At 32.3% G+C, this 15217-nt stretch overlaps 1 protein-coding gene across 1 annotated transcript in view; it reads left to right on the top strand.

The window, feature by feature from the left end:
- Positions 1-15217, top strand: part of Tmem135 (transmembrane protein 135) — a 271301-nt gene that overhangs the window by 242737 nt on the left and 13347 nt on the right. The window contains exons 8-12 of the mRNA XM_063256292.1: positions 3200-3346; positions 5732-5801; positions 9256-9423; positions 12791-12854; positions 13909-13985. Of these exons, the coding sequence (XP_063112362.1) occupies positions 3200-3346; positions 5732-5801; positions 9256-9423; positions 12791-12854; positions 13909-13985 (526 nt within the window). The remainder of the gene's footprint in view (positions 1-3199; positions 3347-5731; positions 5802-9255; positions 9424-12790; positions 12855-13908; positions 13986-15217) is intronic.

The following is a 15217-nucleotide window of genomic DNA, read 5'->3' as shown; positions in this document are numbered from 1 at the left end:
AGAACTCTTATTATATTAATAGGAGCTTGAAAGACAAAGCTGTATATGAACAGTTACCAAAACATTAAGGACTAAATTATGTGGTACCAAATTATGCGTAGGATATATTCTGTCAAACGCATATATTAGATCTTAATTATAGCTGGAGTCTTTTCTTTATCTCATAGTACCTCTGTTAGTACATATGATACTTGTTTAGTGAAGCTTATTTACATGATATTTACTTCAAGTAAGAGGGAGAAATTAGGATGGATTTCAGGATTAGGAGAAGTTCTCATAAAATAATTCTGAGAGTCAAATGGGTTACTAATGAAAATATTTGCCAGAATATTTTCTGGAATATTTGATTAATCTTATAGATTATATGCCTTAAGCTATATTTAAAGGTTAGTTTTAGATAACTATAAATAAATAGGAAAAGCACTCTGGGTAAAGTAATATTAACAAAAGGCTAAAAATTGTAAAAATGAAATGTGACACAGGAGTGAGAAAAATCTAATAAGCAAAATTTTATATTAAGGAATATAAGATATTTTGGGTAGGTAAAGTAGAGTCAGATTGTAGAAAGGAGCTGTATGTGGAGAAGACAAACTTGGGTTTGACAAGGTGGGCAGTAGGGAACCACTAAAGGATCTTGAGCAGTTTTTCAGAATGATTAGTCTAGCCATAGTATTTGGACATTGAAAAAGAGAGAACTTCAAGGTAGAAAGACAAAATAATAAGGGCTGGGATTTGATTGACAGTGAGAGAATTAAAGTGGAAAAGATAAACTTGAGACTTGAAATGAAGACCTAGTGACTGATAGGTTCAGTCTTTCTCTTCCTCTCTACCTCTCAATCCTAGAAAAATGTTGAAAACCTATGAACTTAAAAGTCCTACTAACAAAATTAGATGACAGGCAAGGAAACTGGTTTTTGAGGGAGAAAGAATCAAGTCCACTATGTGATTCAATATATTTTTGCTTGTGGAAACTTTTATGGTAAATAAGTCAACCTATAACAGTAATTGCCTTACCTTATGTTTTTCACTAAAAACTCATAAATTTATTAGGAAATAACTACTGCTGTTGTGCTTACATTGACTATAGAGCCTTGTGTTTAACTGAAAGTTGATAAGAAAACAAAAAGATACTTTACTCAAAGGTTTTAGATACATTTTGTGTGCCTTCTTTGGATCCACTAGTAATAAGGGCCTGTTTGCTCTTATAAATTTTTCCCTATACATTATTACAGAAAAATGTTATGGAAAATGTTTGTTTATGGTAGTATTCTTGTTGTCAAAGGGAATTGTTAAGTATTATGAATTGCCATCTATTCATACTGTGTATCTTTCACTAAACAAATGTGATTTCATTTCAGATTTCCTGTACTGGAAATTGATTATTCTCAAAGATACTAAATTCTTACTCAGAAGAATAATCTAAAAGCCAAATGTACTTTTTATTGTCAAATTTCATTGTCAAAAAATAATGTGTCTCATTGTATGTTCTTTTTATAAATTTCCAAAAGTATTATCTTATATGACTTTTTTCCCCCATAATAGTAACTATATTGTTAGCCTCTAAGTAATTGCTCAGACTGCTGGCTTTAGACCTGCAAAGTCAATCAAGCAATACAAGCATTAGGTTGTTTTTTTACTCCAGTTGTTATCATCTCAACCTGTGTTCCTCCAAATCAGCTGGCTGCTTACAGAGGAGGAGATTCTTCTCTCCCAGGCTGTGTGATGGCTGGCTAATGGGGTTGAGGGGTGGGTCTCCTTCCTGGCACTCCCCAGCTGTCATGGTTGCTGCTGGTGCATGGGGAACTGCATAACTTCCCTCTTGGTTCTTCCCAGCCATCAAAGCTGCCACTGGTGCACAGGGTATGTGTGTGTAGCTTTCTTCCTGGTTCTTCTATTGAGTTAATGATAGATTTCAAGCTTAAATTTGAAGTCTGTCATTAACTCAATAGGCCATAAGCCAGTAAAGTTTGTTGATTATAAAAGTGGCAAGTACAGATCTATGTTTCAAGAAGCTTCCTGTGAAAGTTGTGTGGGATGATTTGGCTTTTATCTGCCAGACTTGATAAAAATTTTCTGATAAAAATTATGGGCACAGATAGAAAGTGTCAAGAACGGGACCATGGGAGAGAGGCCAGCACAGTATCTGAAGATATACTGGTCCTGTATCTACCATAGTTTAAGGTACAGTTGAAAGTATACATAGTTCAGAGATGAAGGGACCAGGCTTTTGAGTTAGATGGCTGTGTTCAAATAATTACTGACAATTTATGGCCTGTGGGCAAGATGCTTATCCATGCTAAGTTTAATAGAAATCATGATACCTGTAGTGTTTCTATACACTGCCTGTTGTGTAGTAAGTACTCAGAAAATGCTAACTACTGCATTCATTCATTTAGTATATGTTAGTTAAATATTTACTGTATGTGGGGTGCTCGTCTCACAATCCCCAGATTTCTATGGAAGGTGCAGACTACTAAAATGGTGCTTACTGTCCTTAGGGATTCATTAGCTATAAGAACATATAAGAAGGATCACTAACTCCTCTTTTGATAGGAACAGCTTCTCCGAGAAAGGGACCACTAATCTGAGATAGCCAGTGCTGACCAAAACAGCACAGAGTCAGTATCACTGTGAAAGATGTGAGAAAGTGTTACATCTTTTCTGGGTAGTTTTACCCTTGTCATATAGTGTGGTAAATGTCTATAATCATGATAGTCTTGAGAGGCTGATACAATTTCCTGCTCAGTTTGGCCAAGTTGGTGATTTAGTGAGATCCTGTCTCCAAAAGCAAAGCAAAACAAAACAAAAAAGGTACTGGAGATGCACAAAGACCTGGAGTTCAGTCCTCAGTACTAAAGAAACAAAAACAAAATTCTCAAAATAGCAACAACGGCCACAACAATAAAACAGTAGTACAGATTATATAAACTCTGTGTATACTTATGAATTAGAAGCTGATTCTTTTGGCCTAACGGGGACCAATGTTTCATTTTCATCAAGTGACAAACAAATCCTTTATACACATATGATTTAGTAATTTGAATGTTTTGCCAAGTTTGTTCAAACAGGGTGGGTTACAGTTGTTGATAATAATGGCTTTCTCTTTTCTAAGTGCTTAAATTTTCATAGTTCATTTGTCCACAGCACCTATTTATTTTTAATGATGAAAAGTGCCTTACAGTTTTCTTCTGTTCTTTAGGTTCATTGTGGGTAAGGAAGAAATTCCCACACATTCTTATTCACCAGAGACAGCATATGCAAAAGTGGAACAAAGGAGAGAGGAACATAAGGAAAAACCAAGAAGAATGAATATAATCACTCTAATTAGAAAATTTGTGGACTCAGTGTGAGTTCTTTATCTTAATATTTTAACACAATTTGTCACTGTTTTATATGATATTTGCACCACATAAAGGTATTTTTGCTTTCCTTTTAGGTAGCATTATTACTTTTTTTTCTTTAATCAGAAACTATATCAGGTATTAAAAGAAAGGCAAATGATGGCAAGTGAATGTGTTTTCCTTTTGTCCACAGGATGGTAAACCGTCCTATGCCTTTTAAATAGATTTGCGTGAAATTGATACAATTTTCTCACTATTCAAACTAAGAAGAAATTTCAAGAAACATGTTACTATCTGCCCTTTGAATATGCTAGCTGTGAAAAGGAGAAAGAAAAGCTCCTGAAAGAGATTCAAGAAGATATTGAGACAATGAGAAATAGACCGTTAGTAAAGACATTTTGTAAGAGTGAAAATTTTTAGGATTCTCAGACTAAAATAAGAAATCTTTTCATGGTTTTTTAAAAAATTATGTTTCATACATTTATTTAATTTCCACTGTAGACATTTAATAAATTTAAAGGCTGCAAAGTTAGAACCCTCAGCAAGTCAGGGTAATTGTGGTGATGATTATTTTTAAAAGGACAGAAAAAATAGCCAATATTAAAAGTTAAGGATCATTGATAAGGATATAAAGCCTTATAAGAAATCAGAAAACCTGTTTTTTGACTCTTTATTTGCCTCTACCAGATTTGTAACTTTAAGTAGTTAACCACTGTGCACCTCAGAGTCATTACCTGTTAAATGAGGTTAATAATCTCTGTTACAATTGTTGTAAGCCTCAGATAAAACTACATATAAAATCACTCAGTAATAATGTATAAACACAGTGAGTACTTAAGTTTTTACTAAAAATTTTTTCATACACTGTACCAAGAACATAGGAGTGAAGAAAGAAGTGATGGATGACAGGGATAATTAAGTTCAAATATAGTTAGGAGTAACCATAGTGGAGAAAAGTGAGGAAAGGTTCCAATTAATGGGAATCATTTCAACAAAATGAGAAGAGAGTGCAAATTATATGGTAAATGATGCCTTGAGTGTCAGAAGTGATAAAAACATACATGGCAGAGCTTGTTAGGCAGTCTTAGTTGGCCTGCTGGAAAACTGAGTAGAATAATGCAGAAGCAAAGCAATATAAGGAGTCAACTGTCCAGGACTTGCACACTCATTTTTAATGGCTAAATAGAGATTAAATGGCACTACTAAATTAATATCAGAGTTTAATAATTTATGTATAGTTCTGGCATGTTAAAATGTTTTTGAAGAAGAATCTTAGAAATCTGAAGCGTGACAGTTTGCATGATTCCTTTTTCTGATTCTTGTCTTTTCGTGCTTCCAACTTGAATCACTCAGCAACTTCTCACAGCCAGCTATGTCATATCATTCTGGTAGTATCAGGACTTATATCTATGTAAACTGTCGCTGTCACTTTTGACAAGGAAAAGCTACCTGGATAATACAACTACTGTTAAGAATTAGATTTCTGGAAAGATGTTGTTACTCAGTTACAAATGAAAAAGGTGCCGAGCCAGACATTACTTTGTTAGTTTTTGGTATAAACAGGAAAAAGATGTATTTCAATCATGGAAATAATTCATTAGTCATAGAGAAGTTATAAGGGCTGCTTATTGTGGACAATGAACACTTCAGAGAGAAAGGGAAAGAGCTAGACTCAAGATAGCCTACTTTTTTTTTTTTTTTTTTAATGCCAAGAGTGGAGCCAATGCACCAAACAGTTAAAATGAATATGTCTTGAACAGTAGTCCTCTCAGCAGAAATATTTCTATTAAACACTGGAGGGCTGAGTGGCTTATAGGTAAATCACAAATAACCTATCTTTTTGAAGCTCTGTATGATTTTTATTTGTATATTTATTTAAAAACTGAATTTTGAGTTCTAATACTGTATCATGTTTCTTTTCCAGATGTTTTCATTCAAATATAATTAAGTATATGTTTCTGTAACCTGAGCACATTCTCATTATGATTTTTGCTCAAATATTGGCTTCACGGATGATTTGTGACCATTATGCTATGCAATTTAAAGCTTCCAAAGATTTGGCAGTATATATGAGTAATATACACATAGTTTTCATAGTTAGTCACAAATACTTAACCATGTGGTTTTTAGAGTCCACATTCAAGTATTTTTACTGTAGTTACATATTCTGTACAATGTGTCAAATGATAAACAATGAAAAATCCACAAAAATATATTACTTGTTTCAATATGTCCTAAAATAAAAAAGTTCCATGCATTTAGAAAGAAGTGGTGATTCTCTTCCTTGGAGTTAGTTCTAAACAGATGTACAAACACATGTGCACACTGGTGCTCACACACACATACACATGTATTAATTTTAATTAGATTGTTTTGGGGTTTAATTTCAGGTGCAAGCATGGACCAAGACATAGATGTTGTAAACACTATGAAGATAATTGCATCTCTTACTGCATTAAAGTAAGTGTGTAAAAGTACCTGTTTTCTTAACAGCAGGAAATACCTGTAGCAATAACAACTTGCTAAGAAATAATTATCAAGTCAATGGAAAATTTAACATTAGTGATTATTATTCATTGCGTTTGACTTGAAAAATAAGAAATCTGTGAGAATAGGTAATAATTTATCTTTTAATATTCACTTAGATCCTTAAAAGAATTTTAGTTTAGCTTATTTAAAAATTAGTTTTTTGTGCCCTGGGACTATAGCCTAATGGTAGAATATTTGCCCAGCATGTGAGTGAACCTGGGTTTGATCTCACCACAAAAACAAAAGAAAAACTCATTTAAAACCTACAAAGTAAAAGAAATGAAGGAAGAACAAAAAATAAAAAGTCATTAAAATTTGCCCTAATGTGTTCTCATTAGAACTACATCCCAAAATATGCTCTCAGACTATGTGATGTGCTAATTGGATGAGTATATATACACTGAAATGCACTGGATGCACTGTGCAATGTGACACAGTGGTCTTTGGTTTTCTTTTTTTTTTTTTTTTTTTTTTTCGGTACTAGAGATGGAACTTATAGCCTGGTGCCTTCATGCTAGCCAGGCAGGTGCTCATGCCACTGAGCTAAATCCCCAGCTCAGACTTTGGTTTTGGAGTTATAAATCTATAAGGTATTCATAAAGACATCAAGCTGTGTGTTCACAGTTGCATTACATTAAGAAAGTTAGCTGTCATAAATTCCCTACTTTCTAGTAGTGTAACAGTTCTCTCCATCCACCCTCCCCTCTGAATTTCTCATCACCACTAGTTCTTGGAAGAAAGTTATTTTATTGCAGTTATTCTGCTACAGGCGGAAACAACCTGCTGCAAGTTTCGTAGTTTTAGATGGCCCTGTAACAATATTTGATGCTTTTTAAAGCTATTTTTTTTTCCACAGTGTCTAATCCCCACTCAGTGATGATGGGAATTGAGTTGAGCAACTCCCTCAAAGATAGTCTCCTTGTGGTTACTTTAGAAAGGAGGAACTGTCTCACTTCAGTGCTTATGACTGTGCCCAGTGTTGCCATGACATTTGCCCAAGCCCACACTTACCTTCAGAATCCCTAAAGATGTGAGAAGGGTTAAAAGAAGAGTAATTTTTCAGTTGCACAGTAGTTTCTGATACACATTTTCCAAATTTGATCTCCCGCTTCACTTTTTTTTTTTTTCCTGTCCTGAGGATCAAACCCATGGCTTCAAATGCCAGGCAAGTACTGTACCACTGAGCTACAAACTTAAGCCTTTGTGCTTTACTTTTAATGTGGGAAGAAATGGAAAGAAAGGAAAGAGAAGGCAAGAGAAAGGAGGGGAGGAGAAGGAAGGGGAAAAAGGAAAGGAAAGAAAAGATAAAAGAAAAAGGAACATTGTTGGCAATCTCAGAATTTACTGGCTAATGAAAAGATATTTCTTCCAACTAAGCATGATTGTAGTTTAAAGGAAGAAATCATGAGAAGAACTAAGAGAAATACTCTGATTAAGTCAGAGGCATTTGAAAAATTTAGGGTTAGTGATATTAAAATTTTTTTGAGTATTTTGGCATAATGGTGCATACCTATAATCCAACCACTTGGTAGACTGAGGCAGAAGGACCACTGGGAATTCTAGACCAGCCAGAGCTACATAGTGAATCCAAGGGCAGTCTGAATCCTTTCTCAAACAAAAACAAAAGCAAACAAACAAATGAACAAAGACAGAAAATAAGCATTATTAGGTGATGGAAACACTTAGTGATTCAAATGTGTATTATAAGCATGGTGATTTCTGTATAAGTTGCAATATTATACCCATGCATGTGAAAGTTTGTAACCTATGAGTGAAGAATTTAAACCACAAATGTAGTAATGTTTTTTGAGAGTGTGCCACATTATTTTATGGACTTTTTTTCTTCACATGTTAAATCACATCTCTGAGTAGATGTTCATATTAATCACATTCTCCTGAACTTATAATACTTTTATTTTTGCTGGTTCCTTGTACTTGCCAACCTCTTTATTGGCTTTGTGCTTTCTTTCCAACTATCTGAAGTCGTTTTTCATGCTAGCTTCTCTTTTGGGTTTATTTAACTGCTATATCTTCATTAGCTTTTCTTTTTTTCTAATATAGATTACTCTAGTGCCATGATTATTTCCTTTGTAACATTTATTATACACTAAAATTATTCTGTGTTTATTTGTTTACTTACCTATTTTCTCTTTCTGTGAGCATTGTGTAAAACTCCAGAAGGGCAAGAATTTTGTGTCTTCTCTACTACTATATGTAGTGTGATCTTGGCATATAGTAGGCATTCAGCAAATATATTCTGAATACATGAACAGTCATATGAATGAGTTTTCAAAAATTTATTCTATCTGGAAATAGCATGAGAAGAATGTGAGCACTAAATGCCTAGTGTAGTGGTGGTGAACCTGTGGCAAGCATACCATAGGGCTGTTTATATCTCTGAAAGCTCTAAAAGGTTTGCTGTTGCTGCCCTAGACTAGTATTACAAGATATCCATGATAAAGAGAGAAGTGTGATCATTTTACATATTAAACAGATAGTAGGCAATTATCGTTAGGCAAATACTTGGTAATTTACTCTAATTGGTTAATTTTTGTGTTTTAATCATACTGAGTAGTTTTGGGTTGACTAAACAATACCACTTCATTGTAATTCAGGTTTTTTCTTTTCTGTTTTGCTTTTTAAAAGAAAAGAAAGCTACAGTCTGAAAAAAAATAAAACTGACTTTGGGAACTTTAGGCAAGCAAGGCGAGGAGTACAGATACTTTTCCCCATTGTATTGCAAGTGAGAGAGGAGCAGGAAGAGGATGAGAGAGTAGTATTATAATGTTGTTTTCAGTTTAAATTAATATATTGTAAAGCAGCTATTCCTGAGAGGTGTTTTAGTCTGATGCAGTTGAACACAGGAATAAAAATTGAGAAATGTTTTTTTCCCCTGGAAAATTTTTCTACTCTGATAATTTAAAAATTTGGTACCAAAGATCTAAACAAATAATGAAATTATCTTTGTATTAGAAGAATTTCTGCTTATACTAATGATTAGGAATAGTTTTCTGTTTAAAATTCCAAAAACATTTGTTTTGTTAATTTTTCTTTCTAAATTTCACTGCTTCTTTTTCTAAAATTTGTTTGTGGTTTAGTAATTTTAAAAATCCTAGTTATTTTCAACAAAGTGTCCAGAAATGGAATTTTGGTGCACATTGCCATTGCTTATGAGACTTTTCAAATCTTATTCACTCCAACATTTTATCCTTATATATAAGATTTTAAAATTATTGTTTGAAGTTTTAAGGCTTTATTTTGAAAATTGTTGTGATATAACCTTGTATTAAACCTTTTTGCTTTGACTCTGAGATGATAAAGTTCATATTCTAGCAAATTTTAAAATTGATTGTACATCAGAATTTTGTTCCAATTTTTTCTCTAGGGTTTTATCAGAATGTTTAGTGTGGGATATTTGATCCAGTGCTGCCTCAGAATCCCCTCTGCATTTAGGCATCTGTTTACACAGCCATCCCGACTACTTTCCCTGTTCTACAACAAAGAAAACTTTCAGCTTGGAGCTTTTCTTGGCTCTTTTGTTAGTATATACAAGGTAAGGTTGTTGGAAAAGGAAAGAAAAATGAGAAATAAACAGCATGACTATTGATAGAATGAAATATGGGTTTAATTCAGCTATTTTATTTAATGCTTCCTTTTGGCATTTTCAACTATTTCTGCATGACTAAATATATACTACACTGGGAATTTGGTTTGGAGAATTTTCTTCTAGGATGTTATGTAATATGATTGAATATGCAGACATATTGTATTTACGTGTAATATTAAAACCTATCAGACTTTTTTTTCTTTTTTGAATACACAGATACTGAGAACATAGGAATTTTTTATTTCTAATGTCAAAACTGTTAATATACCTGGGCCATTTTTCTTAACCCAATTTATTACCTGGTTATTACTTCAGACCCTCCTAGCCAATAATTGATTGAATAAAAATTTTCCATTGTAACTTATATAAGCAGTGACTCATTTTCACTTTTGTCCTCTCACTATCCATGCTACACTGTTTCAATTAACCAGCTAACTGCTCTCCATCCCTTTCTGTTTTATTTTTTAAACGTAGCTGCATAGGTATAAGATCACACCTGAACACAGAGATCATTCTTAACATATTATTGTCAGTAATACCCTTTGTTTAATGGGAATCACTAATACGTTAATACAGCTGACATAGCCTATTGCATAAAACTTGAGATTGAAAATGTAAATATAGGTTCTAAATGGTAACGTGTTAAAACTGACTTGTAGGAATACATATATAGTATATATAGATAGAAAAATATAGATATAGGTATATACTTATTAAACTCAAAGAAGATTAATGCTGAAAATAATTCAAATTGAGTTATTTTTGGTAAAATGGCTATGTATCCTTTATGTAAAACTTTACTCATAAAGTTAGGTATGAAAAATTTATTTATTATGGAAAGGAGTATCAAACTATAGATAAACTACAGATAATTTATCACTTATTTTAAAATATTACTCATATAAAAATATAATTTGAGTAGGAAGCATTGCTAATCTCTGAGCATATAAGAGTTAAGGACAAATTACTGATAATTATATGTTTATATTCACATTCTTTTTCATTTCCCATATTACAGTGTTTATATTTATTTATAACATAAACCTTTTTGTGTCCTTGGGGATTATCTTAAGCGTTTTTAGTCCCAGGTTGGTTACTTTCCACCATCTCCACTATCTCAATGTATAATTATATTTCATTTTCTAAAATTTCTTTTACTCTTTATTTGCTAAGGAATGTGAACTAATAGTATTTAAGAAAATATAACTGAGTAAAAGAATTGCATGGAACATTTGTATATGATGTTCCAAAGCTACATACGAGTTTTTGAAACAAATATTCTATGCCACTACATCTATAAAAAAATATAATTAAGATAACAGCAAGTAGATAAATTTTACTCTCTGTTTCTCGTGACCTGATCCTTTTTTACATTTTTAATGTTCCTTTTGGTTTTGTTTGTTTGTTTGTATGTTTTGGTTTTGATATTTGGGATTGAATCCAGAGCTTTGGTTCTGAGCTAGATCCCAAGCCTTTTTTGTATTTTTATTTTGAGACAGGATCTTGGTAAGTTTCCCAGGCTGGGCTCGCTCAGTCTTCCCACCTCAGCCTAACAAGAGTGCTGAGATAACAGGCATGTGCCACCATATCTGGCATGTAATGTTCTTTTTCATCTCTGGTAATAATCCTTGTTCTGAAATGTACTATGTCTCTGATATTAATATAGCTACTCCAGCTTTCTTTTAATTAATGTTTAATGGTATAGTGTTTATATTTTTTTAATATTTCCATGTTCATTTGAAAAGTGCATTTCTTTTACACTGTATAGTTCACTCTTCCTTTTTTATTAAGTGTGATCATCTATATCCTTAATTGATATGTTTAGACTATTTACACTCAACATACTTATGATGTTGTTGCCCTAACATCTGCCTTCTTATGAGTTGTTGTGAATTTGTTTCATTTTTTTCTCTCTCTTTTATTCTGCTTTTTTGATTGATTGTGTATTTTTGCAACACTCCATTCTATCTTTATTATTGGCTCATTGTTAATATTTCTTTTTCTAACTTAATGTTTGCCTTAACATTTGGAATATGCCTTTTAAATTTATCAATGTATCTTAGTATTATGTCACTTTGTGGATAAATTGAGAACCTCACAGCACTATACTTATAATTCTTTCCATTTTTGTGCTGCACATTTATGCTTACAAATGTTACAAATTCCACAATATATGGCTATTATATTTGCTTTAGACCAGTGGTCAGTCAACTTGTTCCATAAAGGACCAGACAGTAAATATTTTAGGCTTTCTTATAGCCTAAAATATTTAGTCTTACAGCCTTTTCTTATAGCGAGTCAGCTGTGCTGTTACTATGCAAACACATAGATAATAAACACATGAATGAGCATGGCTATTTTCTAATAAAAACTTTATCACTTTACAACTAGATGTTCATGTAATTTTTATATCACACAATATTCTTTTGATTTATTTTTCATCCACTTAACTATAAAAAACTGTATTGAAAGCTAAGGCAGGTATAGGGACATACTTCTGTAGACCCAGCTACTTGGAAGGCTAAGTTAAGAAGTTCACTTAAACTTAAGCCCAGGAATTCAAGGTCATTCTGGGCAACACAGTGAGACCTTATCTCAAAACACCAAATAAAACAAGCAAACAAAAGACAGTATTAGCTACTGAGTATTATAAAACCAGATGACAGGCCAGATTTGGATAGTGGGACGTAACCTGTTGGACCTTGTTGTTGGCAGTTAATTCACTTTTATAATTAAAGATGAGAAACATGTTTCCTAAATTTGCCTTTATTTTTCTGTTTTCAGAGCTCTTCATGTCTTTTTATAGATCTAAATTCTTGTCTGTTACCGTATTCTTTCTGCCTGAAGAACTATCTTTTCTGGTAGCACAGATCTGCTGATGATACATTTTCTTCAGCTTTTATCTATTTAGAAAAAGTCTCTGCTTCACTTTCAGTATTAAGAATATATGTTCTGTGGGAGTAGAATTCTGACTTGACAGCCTTGTAGTTTGTCTATGTTTATTCCCCTTTTTAAGATGGAAGTGACATTTTCCCCAGAATTTCATGTTTGGGCAAAAGTAGAATTTATGAGTTTATTTGGAAACATCAGTACAATAAAAGTATAATATGTAATTTCTTCATAGTCTTTCTAGAGTAGTAATTTAAATAGATTGTATTCATAATTTCCTCAATCATCTGTTCTGTTTGATTGATATAACATCACTAGTTTGTCTCCAAGGCCATCTAGTGAATGAATCATACCAGTTGTTTATGTTTTCACGACTTTTTATAAATAAAATAATTGAAGTCTTTGTATTTTCTCCTTAACACAGGGTACTAGTTGCTTCTTGCGCTGGATCAGAAATCTGGATGATGAACTACATGCTATTGTAGCTGGTAAAACAATAATAGTAGTAGTAGTAGTAGTAGTAGTAGTAATAACAATAATGATAATAAAGAATGATTATTATTTTATCAGTCAGTGGTAGCAGCGAATCAGAAAATGCTTCCAAATTCTTCCAATTTCTGTTATGTTCTTTTTTCTGTTGCGTAGGATCGCTCTGGAGACACTTACCCAAATATTTTGTCGGCATAGTTAATCCTGTTAGGAGGCTCTTGTCATCTGGTACTTGGAGTTGGCAGTATAATGACTATGGGATCTGTGCTGCTAAGGCCAAAAATCTTAGAGAAGGTGTCACAAAAGAGCAAAATGGTTTAAATATTGTATACATGTTTAATGGGATTTCAAGTAGATTTCTTTAAATATTCTTTTTAACAGAAAATGATAACTTTGTAAAGAAATTAATTTCATGAATTTTAAAAGTAATGATTATTTTTCAAAGTACAGTATATATTTATACTGCTTAAGTTAAATAGATTGTTTATCAGATAATTTATTTACTTATTTATTTATTTTTTTTTTCGTTTTTATCGATACCAGGGATCGAACTCACAATTGCTTGCTTGCAAGGCAGGCACTTATGCTGCTGAGCCAAATCCCCAGCCCCCATATCAGATAATTTATTAGTGACAATACTATTAGTATTCTATCCCCATTTTCCATTTATAAATAAATAAATATTCCCACTTAAAATCAGAAGTGATACAAATAGCTTTTAAAAATGATTTTCAAAGATTGTTGTATTTGGCAAGGCCACTAATGTTTTTAAAGTTAATTCTGACATGTAAAATTTATTGCTACATGTATGTTATAATTGTTCATTTTTAATCCTGAAAATTAAATTTTTAAAAAATTTTTAAAATGTGTGAGTATGAGGAGTCACTCTTTTAATGTTATTGGGTATAGTACTATGGTTGATTATGTTGTAATGAGAAATAGTGCTACAAGTGATTTCTTTCCTGTATAAGTGAATGAATGTTTTTGATGTTTTTAATCTTTTTCATTGAATACATTGCAGTCTGATCAGTTTTTCCTTTTTTGCTGTTTCAGGATTTTTGGCAGGTATATCAATGATGTTTTATAAAAGCACAACAATTTCCATGTATTTAGCTTCCAAATTGGTGGAGGTAAGCCAGCATTTTTAATGCTTAAATAGTTCCAAAAGATACAAAGCTTTTTAATTATACTTTTTATCCCCTTTTCCACTAACTCCTCACAATGAATATAACTATTTTATGTACTGTAAAACATATATTAATAAAAATCTTTAAAAGAATCTCAAAAAATGTAAAGCTTTTTTAGTTGTTAATTACTTTAGTGGCAGAAACATATATGCTCTTTACAAAGACAGATTCGTATGCCATAAAAGTGGTTTTTGTGTTTGTGCTATTTTGAAATTTATACTTATATATAAAGAATAGTGGAATTAACCTTCATATATTCAGCATGCAGCTTTTATTAGCATTTGGCCAATTTCCTTTTATCTAAACTCATTATCCCAGTACTGAACCTGAGACATGGCAGCACTTCATCTGTTAAATACTCAGCATTAAAATTTCTTAAGATCAGATCCATAATTCTGCCAAAATATATGCACAATACCATATCATATGTTTTAGAAAACCCTAATAATTCCTTATCATATATTGAATGAAATGATTTCATCTTCACTGATTATCTTATAAATGTCTTTGTGTAATCTCTTTGAGTCAAGGCTCAAGTGGAATCTCTTAATTTTGTATAAGGGTTATCTTTTCCTCTTTTGTGTATCTCCTTTATTTCTTGCTGTTTATTTCTTGAAGTTACATACATGTCATTAGTCCTGAGAGATTTCCCACATTTTGGATTTTGCAGGTTGCATTCCTATTGGTATTTATTATGTTCCTTTAACTAATGTATTTTCTGTAAACTTAACTAGGCATAAGTTTAGTTATATGCTTTCTATAGGCTTAAGCATATTCAACTGTAATTTTTTTTGGTGGGGGTAAGGTGGTAGAAATAGTTGACATTTACTTGCTGTGTGAATGTACTATTTCATTGCATTAAGAGCCTCAGTAATGTCTGGTTGTCTCTCTTTTTTCTACTGCTAAGATTAATTATTGAACCAGATATTGAGAGAACCATCTTACAGTTCCCCAATCATCTTTCCCCTGTTTTAGCAGTCATTAATGATCATTATTGGCGCTCATTATTTTATTAAGAGTTGTAAAATAGTGGTGATTTACTATTATTATTTCTTCTGTATTCATTAGCTAAAATGACTCTAAAGAGCTTTCTCCTTTGAAATATTTTCTTAGTGAAAATAAAATGCTTATTTTTCTTTTGTATCTGCATTCCAAATGAGTTAGTACCTTAGCAT

Source organism: Cavia porcellus, unplaced genomic scaffold (genome assembly GCF_034190915.1).
Source record: "Cavia porcellus strain 051 isolate PalLab524CR breed Dunkin Hartley unplaced genomic scaffold, mCavPor4.1 scaffold_9, whole genome shotgun sequence".
In the NCBI taxonomy this organism is placed as follows: domain Eukaryota; kingdom Metazoa; phylum Chordata; class Mammalia; order Rodentia; family Caviidae; genus Cavia; species Cavia porcellus.
The sequence above is the reverse complement of the archived record's forward strand: the minus strand, read 5'-3'. Positions and strand labels throughout refer to the sequence as shown.